This window comes from Mustelus asterias, chromosome 4 (assembly GCF_964213995.1).
Source record: "Mustelus asterias chromosome 4, sMusAst1.hap1.1, whole genome shotgun sequence".
Classification (NCBI taxonomy): domain Eukaryota; kingdom Metazoa; phylum Chordata; class Chondrichthyes; order Carcharhiniformes; family Triakidae; genus Mustelus; species Mustelus asterias.
Window position 1 is genome coordinate 146934081 of NC_135804.1, and position 13229 is coordinate 146947309.

Consider the following 13229-nt stretch of genomic DNA (forward strand, 5'->3'; position numbering starts at 1 on the left):
GCTTTTTATTATATATACACACAATCATAGAATCATAGAATCCCTACAGTGCAGAAGGAGGCCATTCGGCCCATCGAGTCTGCACCGACCACAATCCCACCCAGGCCCTACCCCCACATATTTTACCCGCTAATCCCTCTAACCTACGCATCTCAGGACTCTAAGGGGCAATTTTTAACCTGGCCAATCAACCTAACCCGCACATCTTTGGACTGTGGGAGGAAACCGGAGCACCCGGAGGAAACCCACGCAGACACGAGGAGAATGTGCAAACTCCACACAGACAATGACCCGAGCCGGGAATCGAACCCGGGACCCTGGAGCTGTGAAGCTGCAGTGCTAACCACTCTGCTACCGTGCCACAATGATTGGGAGGAAAATGTAACTGGTTTAATTTGTAAGTTTGCGGAATGCACAATGGTTGGTGGATTTGCGGATAACGATGAGGACCAGAGGATACAGCAGGATATAGATCAGTTGGAGGCTTGGGCGGAGCGATGGCAGATGGAGTTTAATCTGGACAAATGTGAGGTAATGCATTTTGGAAGGTCTAATACAGATAGAAAATATACAGTAAATGGCAGAACCCTTAAGAGTATTGATAGGCAGAGGGATCTGGGTGTACAGGTACACAGGTCACTGAAAGTGGCAATGCAGGTGGAGGAGGTAGTCAAGAAGGCATACGGCATGCTTGCCTTCATCGGCCGGGGTATTGAGTATAAAAACTGGCAAGTCATGTTGCAGCTTTATAGAACCTTAGTTAGGCCGCACTGAAAATAGTGTTCAATTCTGGTCGCCACACTACAAGATATGAAGGTTTGGGAGAGGGTACAGAAAAGATTTACCAGGATGTTGTCTGGTATGGAGGGCATTAGCTATGAGGAGAGGTTGGAGAAACTTGGTTTGTTCTCACTGGAACGACAAAGGTTTAGGGGCGACCTGATAGAAGTCTACAAGATTATGAGAGGCATGGACAGAGTGGATAGTCAGAAGCTTTTTCCCAGGGTGGAAGAAACAATTACTGGGGGGCATAGGTTTAAGGTGCGAGGGGCAAGGTTTAAAGGGGATGTACGAGGCAAACAGAGGGTGGTGGGTACCTGGAACTCACTGCCGGGGGAGGTAGTGGAAGCAGATACAACAGTGAGTTTTAAGGGGCGTCTGGACGAATAGGATGGGAATAGAGGGGTATGGTCCCAGGAAGGATAGGGGGTTTAGTTCAGTCAGGCAGCATGGTCAGTGCAGGCTTGGAGGGCCACAAGGGCCTGTTCCTGTGCTGTAATGTTCTTTGTTCATTTTCACTGTTTGCAATCCACAATGCACCAAATGAATCTACCAGATTTAGATTTGAACTAGTTTGTGGACATACAGTTAGAGGACCACAAATTAATTCAGGAAGAATTTAAATAACTCAGAAGCTACATTTCTAGACTATATCTCAACTTTCAGAGAAAGACTATATGAGGCTTGTGAGTTGGCAAACACATTTATGGACAACACAACAAGGAATAAAAATAGTAGCCGATATGAAAGCACAGGCTAGAAGTTTTGTAGCAGGAGAAAAAGTACTTGTCTTATTACTTGTCAGGAGAACCACTGAAAGCCAGATTTAGTGGGCCATATCACAGAATCCCTACAGTACAGGACGACAACATTTGACCCAAGTCTGTACCGACCACCCAGGCCCTATTCCCTGTAATTTACCCTGCTAATCCCCCTGACATTAGGGTCAATTTAGCATGACCAATCAACCTAACCTGCACATCTTTGGACTGTGGGAGGAAACCGGAGCAACCTGAGGAAACCACGCAGACATGGGGAGAACGTGCAAACACACACAGACAGTCACCCGAGGCCGGAATTGAACCCGGGTCCATCGTGCTGTGAGGCAGCAGTGCTGACCATCGTGCCACCTTACCACCCTCATCGAATTGAAAAGAAACTGACTGATGTAAATTAGTTGATATACACACATCAACATGATTAAAAAATATTGGGAGAGAAGATGAGGACTTAATAGTCATGAAACAGAAAGAAAATGAGGGGTTAAATTTTAACAGCAAATTCCCTCAAATGCAATTGGATAATAAGGAAGTCAAATTGCTGGATAACTTTTGAATACTTTTACTCACCATCTACTTGATGAGGTTTCAGTTTCCTCACCAAATTTCTGTGGACCTGGACGATAGATTCATTAGTCTCCTTATCTTCATCAAGGACCAATTTAGTGGTTACGGGACATTGCATTGGAGATACCCCTTCCGACACTTGAACCTCCTGTAAATTTTAAAATGAAATTTGGACAACTTAGAGAATACATACTGATGAATTTGTAATTTTGTATGTCACGCAAGCAGAAAGTAATTCACATACAAATTAGGAATAGACCATTCGGCGCTGAATTCTGCTCAGCTATTTCACAAGATCATGTTTGATTGGAGCGTGACTACAACACCACTTTCCTGCCTTGCTCCTTCCCATACCCTTGTTGGTCAAGCCCTCAACTTAATGATCCTTGATTTGAAAGGGTTAAGTAAACCATCTCTGAACTGCTTCTAATGCAATTATGTCCTTTCATAAGGAGACCAAATTTTATACAGCATTCCGAATGTGGTTGCACCAGTGACTTTTATAACTATAGTAAAATTTCCCTTTTAAATTCCATTCCCCTTGCAATAAATGACAAATTCCATTTGCCCTAATCACTTGCTGCACCTAGATAACCTTTTGCAATTCATGCAGTAGAACACCCAGATCCTTTTATACAGATCTCTTTACCTCTGACATAGTATACTGTTTTTCTATTCTTCCTGTCATAGTGGACAAGGACTCATTTCTCTCACATTGTCCTCCATGTGCCAAATTTTTGCCCAATGAATCTAGTGATATCCCCTTGCAGATTCTATTCGCTCTCGACAACTTACTCTATCCAGCTACCTTGGAATCAGCAAATTTACCACATTCAGTCCCTTGAATCAAGTAATCGATATAAATTGCAAATAGTCAAGGGCCCAGCACTGATTCCTGTGGCATTCTTTACATCTTGCCAACCTGAAAATGACCCATTTATGCATACTCTGCTTCCTGTTAAATAACCAATCCTCAATCCATGCGAATGTGTTATCCCCTACACCATGAGCTCTTATTTTGTGCAGTAACCATTTTGTCAAATGCCATTTCGAAATTCAAGTACACCACATCTACAGGTTTTCCTTCATCCATGTTGCTTGTTACTTCCTCAAAGAATTCTAATAAATTAGTCATACACGATTTCTCTTTCACAAAACCATGTTGATAATGCCCAACTGCACTGAGATTTTCAAAGTGCTCTAATATATATATCCCTTTATAAAGATTCCAGCATTCTCCCTAGGGCAGAGTTTATGTTAACTGGTCTGTAGTTTCCCGATTCCTGTCTGCCTTCTTTCTTGAGTAAAGGAGTTAGTCGCTAATTTCCAATCTGCAGGGCCCTTTCCAGAATCTAGGAAATTTAAGTGAAATCATCTATTATCTCAGCAGCTACTTCTTTTAAGACTCTAGGGTGAAGTCCATCAGGACCTAGAGACTTCTCAGCCTTTAGTTCTAATAATATTCTCAGTATCCTTTCCCTGATGATTGTAACTATTTTGTTTCTCCTTCTTTCACCTCATGATTCCTAATTATTTCTGGGATGTTATTTGTATCCTTTACCATGAAGATAAGACAAAATATCTGTCCAGTTCATCTGCTAGCTCTTTATTTTCCATTATTTTACTGCCCAGAATTTCTCTGGAGGGTTAACACTTTACTTACTCTTTTCCATTTTAAATACGTGTAGAAGCTCTTACCATCTGTTTCCTATATTTCTAGCTTGCTTTCTTTCGTACTTCAATCTCTCCCCCTTTTTTAATTAAAAAGTCCTTCTTTGCTGCTCTTTATATTCGATCCAATCTTCTGACTTGCCATTAATTTTGTGGAATTGTATGTTTTTTTTCTTTCAATCTGATACCAACAGATGGTGCATCCTTCCCAAAGAGACTCACTGAAACAAACGTTTGCTGAGTGTTATGAAATACCTCCTTAAATGTCTGCTTCTGTATCTCAATTGATTTATTTCTTAAGTTCCTTGCAAATTTTAGGAATTGTGACACTAATCTCAAAGGCAGTTCTCAAATCTGTTATTTAATTATATACAAGAAAGCATAGATTAACTAATCGGCTGCACACAGTTTCCTACAAGAATAGTAAATGTTCAGATCCTTTCCTCTATTGTACTTGGCAGAGTACAATCTTCAGCTAATATATACATACATATCAACGAAAAGAAAGTTACTGCTATATATCCTTCAGCAGTAATTTTCAAACTATTTATTTATGCATGGAAATTTCTAGAGTTCACAAGATCATCAATCCAGTATTTATAATCCAAATTTAAAAAGCACGACAACTATTACTGCTGTCTACAGTCGCACTGAAGTCTTTTACTCTTGGTCTTCAAAACCATCAATCAACACTAACACTGTACATTCCTAAATTTGAATGCGCTCGAATTTTCTCGAAAGTACTCCACATGGAAATATATATTCCTCTGAATCACAATGTGCAGTACAGATCATCCTTGATTATATTGAAAACTCTTCCACATAACAACTACAATCCTGGAAGCTATTGTTTCATGTGCATGAAAATCAACTTCGAGGTACTATTTTGGTGAGTCACAATACCCTTCAAAGTTTGCCGATTTTTCCCCTATGTTCTCAGTGTTGTTTTGTTTTAAATCTAATGGGACAAGAGGATTCACATTTTCAGTAAATTCTTCACATGGATAAATTTAAATAGCACTCTCCTGCATCATTAAGAACAACCTACGCTTACCCATTGTCCTCTCTGCAACCACAAAAGCTCATCTACAATTACACACCGAGATTTCAAGTTGGGCATGTCCAGCAGTTTAATTTTCCAATTAAGCAAAAGCCATTTACAATTGGATCATATATTTAAAATTCACTTAATCATAATGTACTGCATGTCTGAAAACAGATATTTGATCTTAATTCCATATAGTTTCTCCAATTTAGTTGAACAAAACTGGAGCCAGTCTGTTAGTCTGCCAAAAAGGATCAGTGCTTTAAAATAGTAAAATTTGTACCACATTACCACTGGTCTCTCAAATTACAATTTACTGACACCAACCAAAAAAAAAGTTGGTTGAGCCTCACTTTCATTTTCTTCCTTTTTTCTCCATTTCCACCAAGAAAAAAACTGCTCGTGTTAACTGAATTTAAAAACCCATGAACTGTTATGCTAGACTAAGTATTTGCAATTACATATTTAATCCAAGATGAAAAAGGTAGTGGCTTCCACTGTGTCAGGAACTTGTGTTCCTTGGAGGGAGGATGCATCAATACTCTGCAATGAGATATTGTGCATGAATTATTTACTCTGACCACATGAAAAGAATTGAATGCTTTAAAATTTCATAATCCAGGTAGTGAAAAGAAAAATCACAAACATCTTAAATGGCAAGCAATGTATTCTACTTGAATTCTACAAATCTATTAGCTATGCCCAAACAGACGACTGTATAAATAGAACAAAAATTCAATACCTCTCTCAACTTTTCCCGTTCTTTTTCTCTATCGGCAATGCGTTTTCTTCTATCTTCCTCTTCTTTCAAGGCATTTTGAGTTTCTGTACGTAAATTACCATCTTTCAAAATCTTTCTAATCTTCTTTCGACCTTTTCCAGGGGATTTTGAATCATTGTCATTTTCATCACTACTACCACTACTGTCGTCTTCAGAATTGCTCTGTTTTAGAAACAAAACGATGTTATCTGGTTTGATGCATTTACATTATTACACATGCTTTCAATGAAAAAAACTCCAATATGAGAAAAATCATTGGGTAATCTACTAAACAAGTTTATGATAGTGCTATTTTGATGCATCTTTTGTTTAAAGTGGATTGCTTTAAGAGGTAGTATTTTGTTACAAGAGTTGATTTGCCCGGTAAACATGCAGCAGATGCTAAGAATGCAGGCTAATAACTGATTTTAGCTCAGAATCTGTTGCTTTGTAGAGTTAATGGCCCTTTTATTTAGGTTCTCTTAGGATTTTAGATTAGGTATGCAGTGTCGTGTGGGTTTGATTAGGTCGATTGATGGGTGGAGTCATGTGATTAATGGGAGGAGCTAAGTTTGCAGGAAAACCAGTTTCCTTTTCATTTTAAAATGCAAGCAGTTGCTGCCTGGGCTGCTAGAAGAAAGCAGTTTCTCTATCTTTCTCTTGAGAGAAAGGATTCTGAGGGGCATGGACTGATTAGGGACAGTCAGCATGGCTTTGAGTGGAAAATCATGTCTCAAATATAATTGCATTTTTTGAAGGGGTAACCAAGAAGGTAGATGAGGGCAGTGCAGTTGATGTTGTCTACATGGACTTTAACAAGGCCTTTGACAAGGTACCGCATGGTAGGTTATTGCATAAAGTTAAATCTCACGGGATCCAGGGTGAGGTAGCGAAATGGATACAAAATTGGCTTCTTGACAGAAGCCAGAGGGTGGTTGTAAAGGGTTGTTTTTCAAACTGGAGACCGGTGACCAGTGGTGTGCCTCAGGGATCAGTGCTGGGTCCACTGTTATTTGTCGTTTATATTAATGATTTGGATAAGAATATAGGGGGCATGGTTAGTAAGTTTGCAGATGACACCAAGATTGGTGGCATAGTGGACAGTGAAGAAAGTTATTTCCATTTGCAACGGGATCTTGATCAATTGGGCCAGTGGGCTGACGAATGGCAGATGGAGTTTAATTTAGACAAATGTGAGGTGATGCATTTTGGTAGATTGAACCAGGGCAGGACTTACTCAGTTAATGGTAGAGCGTTGGGGAGAGTTACAGAACAAAGATCGAAGGGTACATGTTCATAGCTCCTTGAAAGTGGAGTCACAGGTGGACGGAGTAGTGAAGGCGGCATTCAGCATGCCTGGTTTCATTGGTCAGAACATTGAATACAGGAGTTGGGATGTCTTGTTGAAGTTGTACAAGACATTGATAAGGCCACACTTGGAATACTGTGTACAGTTCTGGTCACCCTATTATAGAAAGGATATTATTAAACTAGAAAGAGTGCAGAAAAGAATTACTAGGATGCTACTGGGACTTGATGGTTTGAGTTATAAGGAGAGGCTGGATAGACTGGGACCTTTTTCTCTGGAGTGTAGAAGGCTGAGTGGTGATCTTATAGAGGTCTATAAAATAACGAGGGGCACAGATCAGCTTGATAGTCAATGTCTTATCCCAATGGTAGGGGAGTCTAAAACTAGAGAGCATAGGTTTAAGGTGAGAGAGGAGAAATACAAAAGTGTCCAGAGGGGCAATTTTTTCCAGAGGGTGGTGAGTGTCTGGAACAAGCTGCCAGAGGTAGAAGAAGCGGGTACAATTTTGTCTTTTAAAAAGCATTTAGACAGTTGCATGGGTAAAATGGATTTAGAAGGATATGGGCCAAATGCGGGCAATTGGGATTAGCTGAGGGGTTTAAAAAAAGGGCGGCATGGACAAGTTGGGCCAAAAGGCCCGTTTCCATGCTGTAAACCTCTGACTATGTACAGGTTTTTTGAAAGCTCCAAACCTGGTAACCTAGGTCAAAGCAAGCACGTGTGTGTTTTGCTAACTAATTTTACAGAGGTTTTAAGTCTGTAAGATAAGTATTGCTTCATTGGAAGTCAGTGATACGTTAGCAGTTAAGTAGTGTATCTTGTCAAGTTTAAGTATTGTTCAATTGTTAAAACTTAAGCTAATTATTTTGTTGTAATTAAACTGTGTTGCTAAATAAAGTTTGTTTTGATAAAATCTTCAGTGCATCAGCAGAACCGCACCTGGAATGCCTCAAACTAATGCCAAAATAGAAAATTGTTGGGGCTAGTCTGGCTTCATATTATACCTTGAGATCTGGTATCCTAACAGGTTCTGGAATATGCATCTGGCCTTCTCAATGTAGGGGGAGCTGCAACAGTAGCAGCAGATACATTATTAAATCGCTGTTTCATCTGGAAGGAATGATTATGCCCTTGAGAAAAGGGATAGCCCTGCACTTACATAGGATGGCGAGGGAATGTTGGGCAATTGAGTAGACCAGATTACTTTAGAGGGAAAAATTCCTTTGGAAATTTAAAAGGGGAAAAGGCATAGATGTATTTGGTGGTGGCAGCATCGTGCTCAACATGGCAGAAATGGAAGAGGATAATCTGTTGAATGTGGAAGCTGGTAGAGTGAGAGACAAGAACAAAAAAAAAGGTAAGAATCTTTATAAATAGAGGCAGAGTACAAAGATAAAGAGTAGAAATTGGAAGCAAAGCAGATTAAATTTAGTTCAGAGCAACAGCAGGAAATGGAACCAATGCAATCAATGTACTGGAAAAGAGGCAACGGAGGGGATAGAAGTGGGACTGAAACACAATGTTTCACATTTGAGTAAAGGCTTGGACAGCTGGGATTTCCATAGCAACCCATCTTAATTGGAGGAAATGAGTGAATGATGTCTCCTTTGATTTCAGGCAAGAATAAACTCACCCGAGCGGAGGATGGAAACAGGGTGGGGATCCATTCAAGGGTGAAGTAGAGAGGCTCTCAACTTATTTTGGTAGAGGATGGAATTAAGTTTAAGTTTATTTATTAGTGTCACAAGTAGGCTTACAGTAACACTGCAATGAAGTAGAATCATAGGAACCTGCAGTGCAGCAGGTTGCCATTTGGCCCATCGAGTCTGCACTGACCATAATCCCACCGAGGCCCTATCCCCATAGCGCCATGCATTTATCCTAGCTAGTCCCCCTGACATTAATGGGCAATTTAACATGGCCGATCCACCTAACCCACACATCTTTCCCTCCGGAGCACCAGGAGGGAACCCACGCAGGCACAACGAGAATGTGCAAACTCCACACAAGCAGTGACCCGAGCTGGGAATCGAACCCGGACCGCTGGTGCTGTGAGGCAGCAGTGCTAACCACTGTGCCACCCAGATACTGTGAAAATCCCCTAGTTGCCACACTTGGTGTCTGTTCGGGTACACTGAGGGAGAATTTAGTATGGCCAATGCACCCGGAGGGAACCCACACCGGCATGGGGAGAACATGCAGACTCCGCACACAGTGACCCAAGCCAGGAATCAAACCCGGGTCCTTGGCACTGAGAGGCAGCAATGCTAACCATTGTGCCACCCATATAGAAGGATTGGTCAGGCATAGCAGACCATTAGCATTTGAGAACTGTTGGAAGTGAAGAAGGGTGGAGGTGGTGTGGATATAGGTGTTGAGACTAGATTAGGAGAGAAAAAAATATTTGTAATAGGAAGTTCTGCAGGGGCAACAACAGGTTGAAACAAAGGGTCTGGTAGATCAGCCCTGCCTGTCAACCTTGAAAAGGAGATAGAAGCAGGACGAGCAGGGTTTCAGGCCATGGAAGGCAGACCGCTGGAAGAGATGGAGTCATGTACAGTTTAAGAAATGAATGCTTGATGTTCAATTGTTGGGTCACTGCTCAGCGGGGAGTTAGGAAGAGGTCTCAAAGGCAGACAATCATTTGTTTGTGAACAGAACATCTTTGCCAGCAGGTTTAAGGGCAAAGTTAGGGTTGACCCTGGGAGAATGGAGTTTTGCAGCATCCTTGACAAGATTTCAGTCTGTTCAATTCAGACCTACTCAACGTTGCTACTGTTCACACTTTTATCCCCCTTGAATAGTTGTCAAAATGTTAATGTTTTTCTAACAGCCGACCAGATTCAAAAATTGGGGTTTGCTGTAAATGCTCCCTTTAAGATTTTCTTTTTCTTCCAGTGTGCAGTCCCTTTAAACTGTATCACATAACAGGGACCTCATAGTACCACAGGCTGCGGCGTGACCACATGACACTGTTAGTCATATCTACAAGTTAAGCAATGTTCCATTAAGCTATCAGTAACTTTTCAAAATGTGTATTCGTTCCTCCCTAAAGGAGGTACCATGGAAACAATTAAACTTGCAACACATATACCATATCATGGGAAACATGCAGATTTGTTTCCTTAAAAACTCAAAGCTAAAAACGAGCTAGTCCAAAAGAAAATAGAACAGAGTTTTGTCTAACAATTAGCATCTCTAAAAATACCTTTTCACTTGATGAGTTTTCTTGAACTTTAATTCGGCGCCTTTTCTTTTTCTGCAGGTAGCTACGTTGACTTTCCTCTGCCTCTTTCTTAGATGCTCTACATACAAATGAAAGTTACACATTTATTTTCTTGAACCTCCGCAGCTTCCTACCTTGGAATTACAAAAGGTAAATTTGCTGCTAAATGACAATCATACCACAGCTTTCGCTAGTCGAAAAACTATGTTAGTCAGTCAAATCCATGGGAGCAAGTAAAGCAAATATGAGATCGGGAAGCACAGAACAGGATCCTGTTCCAGTGCTAAATGCTGGTCTTGGAAGGGATAAAGTGCAAATTAATTGGGAGCTACTTGGGCTTATGGGCTAAATTACTTTGGTAATTTCAAGAAAATTTATGCATCCCTTGAATACAGGAGATCTGATAACTGTTTAAAATGGTGATTCCATAGGGTAGATAAAGAAACAGTTCCCTGTGATAGTGGAATCAAGAAAAATCAGACACAGTTACAGCTAGACCATAAGAAAGGAAACCAGAAAGCACCAACATCCTCCCCCACCCGTGACTAAAATCCGCACATTTAATAGAGAGGAGTCAAAGGTGGGATCGTCCGATTTGTATGGTCAGTAAAAACATCTCTAAATGTATCCACAGGAATAATAAATTTCAATAAAGCTTTAAATCTGGAGGCCAACACAACACTGTCCTTGGTTCTTTACAGCTCACTGATTGAACATTGACGAGATATTTGTGGATACTACTCAAAACAAAAGGGTGCATTTTGGTCATTTTAAAGAACCGGTCTTATACCTTGTTCTTGGGCGCTTCCGTTTATCATCAGAATCGCTGTCCTCTTCCTCACTTAGCTCAGATTCCTGAAAATCAGAGTCACTCTCCTGCTCAGTAGTATTTTCATTACTACTGACTGAAAAGAAAATATAAATTGTTTTAAGTTTGTTAATATTTACTGAGGAAATACTAAAGGCAATACTGCAAAAGAGAAAGAGACTTGACATTGACATCTGTATCAATTAAAATCACATTAAAAGACTAATTATTTTCCAGGGTAGCATCACAACTTGGCCGACATTTTCAGTCTGAACAAAAAACAACAAGCCATCCCCTGTACCTTTTTTCCTGCTCCTTCGTGTGCCTTCTTTTGTTCCATCTTTGACTTTGGACCCCTTCTTTTCATCTCCAGATTCACCATCACTCATTGTGAGTTTGTGCCTCAAAAGTCGATGCCTATAGCGTGGTTTCTTCGTCATTTCGAAGTCAGAATCGGAATCAGAATCGGCCTCAGCTTCCTCTTCTCCATCTAATTAAACAATTAAGGTCCACTTTATTAAAACTTTAATGAGAAAACCGCTTCGTAGGTATAAAAATATTAGTTTCAGTTTTAGACTCATCTTAACAATTTACTTTAGTTTCAGTCTTGTTACATACTTTGGTTACAGACTAGATGACCAAAAAAGTTTTTGCTTTACGTGTTTTCATTTCAGTCTACTGGACAGCTTACATTTCAGAAAGTTAGTCAATTATTCTTTCATTACTCAACTAAAGAAATTTGATTTTTGATTTGATTTATTATCATGTATTGGAATACAATGAAAAGTATTTTCTTACGTGCTATACAGAGCATACTTTTTTTAGAGAAGGAAAGGAGAGAGTGCAGAATGTAGTGTTACAGTCATAGCTAGGGTGTAGAGAAAGATCAACTTAATGCAATGTAGGTCCATTCACGACACAAAACTGGCAGGACTTGCAGATAGTGAGGAACATTGTCAGAGGCTACAGAAGGATATAGATAGGCTGGAAATTTGGGCAAGGAAATGGCAGATGGAGTTCAATCCTGATAAATGCGAAGTGATGCATTTTGGTGGGAATAATGTAAGGAGGAGCTACATGATAAATGGAAGAACCATAAAGGGTGTAGAGACGCAGAGGGACCTGGGTGTGCAAGTCCACAGATCTTTGAAGGTGACGTCGCAGGTGGAGAAGGTGGTGAAGAAGGCATATGGCATGCTTGCCTTTATAGGATGGGGCATAGAGTATAAAAGTTGGGGTCTGATGTTGCAGATGTATAGAACGTTGGTTCGGCCGCATTTGGAATACTGCGTCCAGTTCTGGTTGCCACACTACCAGAAGGACGTGGAGGCTTTGGAGAGAGTACAGAGGAGGTTTACCAGGATGTTGCCTGGTATGGAGGGGCTTGGTTATGAGGAGAGATTGGGGAAACTGGGGTTGTTCTCCTTGGAAAGACGGAGGATGAGGGGAGACTTAATAGAGGTGTATAAAATTATGAAAGGCATAGATAGGGTGAACGGTGGGAAGCTTTTCCCCGGGTCGGTGGTGACGTTCACGAGGGGTCATAGGTTCAAGGTGAAGGGGGGGAGGTTTAACACAGATATCAGAAGGACATATTTCACACAGAGGGTCGTGGGGGCCTGGAATGTGTTGCCGGGCAAGGTGGTGGAGGCGGACACACTGGGAACGTTTAAGACTTATCTAGACAGCTATATGAACGGAGTGGGAATGGAGGGATACAAAAGAGTGGTCTAGTTTGGACCAGGGAGCGGCGCGGGCTAATTGTTCCTTGTTTCTCGTGGAAGTGGAAATGACTAGGGTTGGGAAGCATTTTCCGATCAGGGCCATTGTGATCTCCTGGACTCGTTTCGATCGCCTCAGGGGGTCGGAGAGGAATTTCCCAGATTTTTTTTCCCCCATATTGGCCCTGGGGTTTTTCACTCTGGGTTTTCGCCTCTCCCTGGAGATCACATGGTCTGGAATGGGGGGGTGGGGGTGAGTTAATAGGTTGTAATGAACAAAGCATCGTAGCTGTGGGGGACAGCTCGGTGGATAGGATATTGGTATGTAGATAGGCTGGAAAATTGGGCGGGGATCCTGGATTCAGGATTCAATCCTGGACCGGGGAGCGGCGCGGGCTTGGAGGGCCGAGGGGCCTGTTCCTGTGCTGTATTGTTCTTTGTTCAATAATCTGATGGCAGCAGGGAAGAAGCTGTTCTTGAGTTGGTTGGTACGTGACCTCAGACTTTTGTATCTTTTTCCCGATGGCAGTGGGAAGTGTAGACTGAGTCAATGGATGGGAGGC

General features: G+C 41.2%; 1 protein-coding gene across 9 annotated transcripts in view; it reads right to left on the minus strand.

The window, feature by feature from the left end:
* atrx (ATRX chromatin remodeler) overlaps nucleotides 1–13229 on the minus strand; it is a 178298-nt gene that overhangs the window by 84684 nt on the left and 80385 nt on the right. For 7 of the 9 annotated variants that reach the window (XM_078211909.1, XM_078211912.1, XM_078211906.1 and 4 more), the window contains 5 exons: nucleotides 11247–11435; nucleotides 10928–11042; nucleotides 10120–10216; nucleotides 5585–5788; nucleotides 2130–2274 (listed from right to left, as the gene is read on the minus strand). In XM_078211909.1, coding sequence (XP_078068035.1) covers nucleotides 2130–2274; nucleotides 5585–5788; nucleotides 10120–10216; nucleotides 10928–11042; nucleotides 11247–11435 — 750 coding nt within the window. The remainder of the gene's footprint in view (nucleotides 1–2129; nucleotides 2275–5584; nucleotides 5789–10119; nucleotides 10217–10927; nucleotides 11043–11246; nucleotides 11436–13229) is intronic. The other 2 variants (XM_078211911.1, XM_078211907.1) reach the window with 1 other exon arrangement.